The following is a 3,135-nucleotide window of genomic DNA, read 5'->3' as shown; positions in this document are numbered from 1 at the left end:
TACTCATATACTCTTGGTCACATTGATTGCCCGGTGCACATTTAAATAGCTTTCTTTATTCAACAGACTCACACTGAGGTCCATAAATATTTTCGCACTGTTTCAAGAGATCCCCAGTTCAATTTTTCTGTCACTATACTCTTGCCACACTTTTCGGATTTGATTCTCAATTACCTTTGAGGTTGGCCTTATCCTTCTTGTGGCTGTTTCTTGACGGACTTGTGCAACCTCATACTTCACACACTCCGCTTCACTCCTGAGGGCAGGCACCAAACGATAGAAGCTTAACGTCTGCTGGGCTGTGGCATTGTTGAGACGATTGTGCCAGCCCTCAACATCATTGTTTGTTCTTAAAGTAAAACCAAACACTGACCACAATCGAATGTCAAAAATAGGATGATTCATCCATTGGGTGTCCATATATTCACAAAGAGCTGTGGTTGCAGGGGGGTTTGATCTAGATGCAAGCTCCTGGAAGGCAGGCTCAATGTGCCTGGCAGGATGGAAAGGTAAAGCCATGAGAGAACGAATATGCGTATGTATCGATGACCTTTGCATGTAGGCTGGTTTCAACCATATTTCAACGACTTTCCTCCATACAGCCTGTGTGAAATGGAACACACAGCCCTTGATTGATGCCCCAGGGAAAACTTGGCGGACCGCTAACAAGGCAGCTAGAAAAATACAAAAAAAAAATGATAATGATAGTGACAGCATTCAAATCAGTTTTTTTTTAAGTGAAGTATGCTACATCTTTAACATTAAGTTTTCAACAATCATTTAAATGAGTGATCATCATAATCATTCTGTCATCAATCAAATATGAAAAATGTTTTTCAACTTGGCAGAATGCTAGTCATGCAGCTGGAAAAATACAAAAATGAAACTTAATACAATATCAAAATATGTATATCAAATTGATAAGGTTTTAGACAGTTTCCAGTTATATTTTTACAATCAAGTGTGTATCATAATTGTGGTCTTCGTCATGATCAATCTGGTAGTCAAAGATGAAGCTTATTTAAAGTATATGTAATATATGTAAGTAAAATATCTTTCATTTAGTTACCTTGCTCAAAATTCATCACGAAGTTTTCTACCTTCTCCTGATCTAGATTATCTCGGAGAGTTGTCAAAACCTTCACATAGTCTTCAGTTCTTCTCCTAGACATGAGCATGAACGCCACTAGAACCTGCTTTTCAACACCACCATTCACTATGAAGCCGTGTATGGAAGAAAGCTGTCTTGAGGAGAAGGGTTCTCCAACAACCTGGAGAAATAACAAGAATACATTACCTTTGGTTTAAAGTATGAAACCGACAGCATCATCAAAGGTTATCATTTATAAGCATAATTCATCATCATCATCATCGGCAGCAGATACAGGATTTTTCTCTAGAGAAAGAATAAATTTTCATAACACATTATATTATAAATCACATACTCAAGGGCTTCCGAGGGATCTACTTTCCAGATTTTATTTACTTCACAACAGCGGGTGTTAAGTGCTGTGTGGCGGCCGTAAAAGGTCGCCCCGACTTCATCTCAATGTTATTATATTTTCTGGTCCTTCGGGATCATTGATTTCAACTCATTTAGATTTGAAGATTGAATACTGCTTTAAGCCGGTGCTAGGGGGCGTGGGCAGTGTTGCATTTTCCATTACTGCTCATGAACAGACTCAATCAAACCGAGTCTGCAATTTTCACTGTTTGCATTGTTTTCGGTGCTTCCGAGGCATCTACTTTTAAGATTTTATCAATATTAATGATAATGCTATAATAATGTACCTTAAAAGTGCCATCTAGGAACCATCATCTGGTGTTGCCTAGAAGCTGAAGCTGCTCTGCAGTAGCGAAGATAAGATGTCGGGCGTTGTTCTGGCTGATGTCAGCGACTAGGAAGTCTTGGCAGTTGAGGAAGTCCTGGTCAAGTACAAAGTTTAGGTCACTTGGGTTTGCTTGTCTGAATTTTGCACGTTTTCTGTTGGCAATTCTGGCGAGTGTTTCAGTTTTTAGTAAGCCAGGCTCATTTAGTTGGATGTGATCTTGACGAGCAGTCTTGGCGATTGCTGTTGTTGATTCGTAGACATTTTCGTTAGCTTTTGTTTTAACCTGCATATAGATGGAAATCTTTTGATTCAATGAGACCTCAGGGTAATTTTTGTGATCACTAGCACCCCTCACAAAGTCATTTCCTTTCTGTATAACTGTGGCATAGCACGGAACTGTAACACTTCTGGAACTGCATGTCCACAACACTGAGTTATTTTGTTTTTTCTTGACGTTGTACCTGAATCCATCACTTGATACCAATAACGGTTTCCCTCGTTTACTGCCTTGTTCATGCACAGTGCAGGTTGTAATTTCCTCCTGTATGTGTGACGTTGATAGTGTTTCTTCCCCCAGTTGATATTCTTCTGTCTCTGGCTTATTATTGATAGTCATTTCTGGTAAGTCGAATGGTCTGTTCAGTGAGTTGTTGTCATATTGGCAGCTGTAGTATCTGTAGTACTGATATCTGTTGTCGTGTTATCTGATAACAGGGATGTCTGTATGATAAATGTAGCTCCGTGTGGTAGTGAACTACGGCGCTGACATGGTTGGCACAAAAACGGGATTTCACCTCCATTTTCAATTGCGTCCCGATAATGTTGCAGGGTAATACCTGTAAAGTAAGTATGTCTGTGGTAACACTCATGATTAGAGACTCATTGAGATTCAGATCTCTTTTCTGTATTGTTGATAACATATTTATGAAATAGTCAAAAGTTTCATGTCAGCTGTCAGACCTAACGTGATCAATTTATTCACTAGAATGACCTCCTCCTCCCCCACCACACACACACCACCGAGTTATTAAAGAGATTTTAAAACAACATCTTGTCACCCTAGTGCAAAATCTCAACAAGTGCAATTTTTCAAAAAATCACTTTTTTTCGATGTGCCGTATTAAGCACAATTTTATGACCTCGTATGACCTTATGCCGCCTGAATAATGTACCAATCGGATTGCTTGGTAAGGTATTCTCGGTATTTTCAGTCATAATGAGAGATTTTGTAAGAGTGGCGCGATTGAAGAAGAGGCTGAAAAAGCTTCACTCTGAGTCATGTGTGACACTGAGTGAAATGACA

At 39.3% G+C, this 3,135-nt stretch overlaps 1 protein-coding gene across 1 annotated transcript; it reads right to left on the bottom strand.

Moving 5' to 3' along the window:
* Nucleotides 1-1,797: 1,797 nt before the first annotated feature.
* Nucleotides 1,798-2,463, bottom strand: LOC128548302 (uncharacterized). The gene has a single exon (XM_053522791.1). It carries the CDS (start codon nt 2,446-2,448, stop codon nt 1,816-1,818), a length of 633 nt encoding a protein of 210 aa, XP_053378766.1. The 5' UTR covers nt 2,449-2,463; the 3' UTR covers nt 1,798-1,815.
* Between the last annotated feature and the right edge of the window lie 672 nt (nt 2,464-3,135).

The sequence above is a fragment of the Mercenaria mercenaria genome, chromosome 14 (genome assembly GCF_021730395.1).
Source record: "Mercenaria mercenaria strain notata chromosome 14, MADL_Memer_1, whole genome shotgun sequence".
Taxonomy (NCBI): Eukaryota; Metazoa; Mollusca; class Bivalvia; order Venerida; family Veneridae; genus Mercenaria; species Mercenaria mercenaria.
This window is presented reverse-complemented; position numbering and strand designations above follow the sequence as displayed.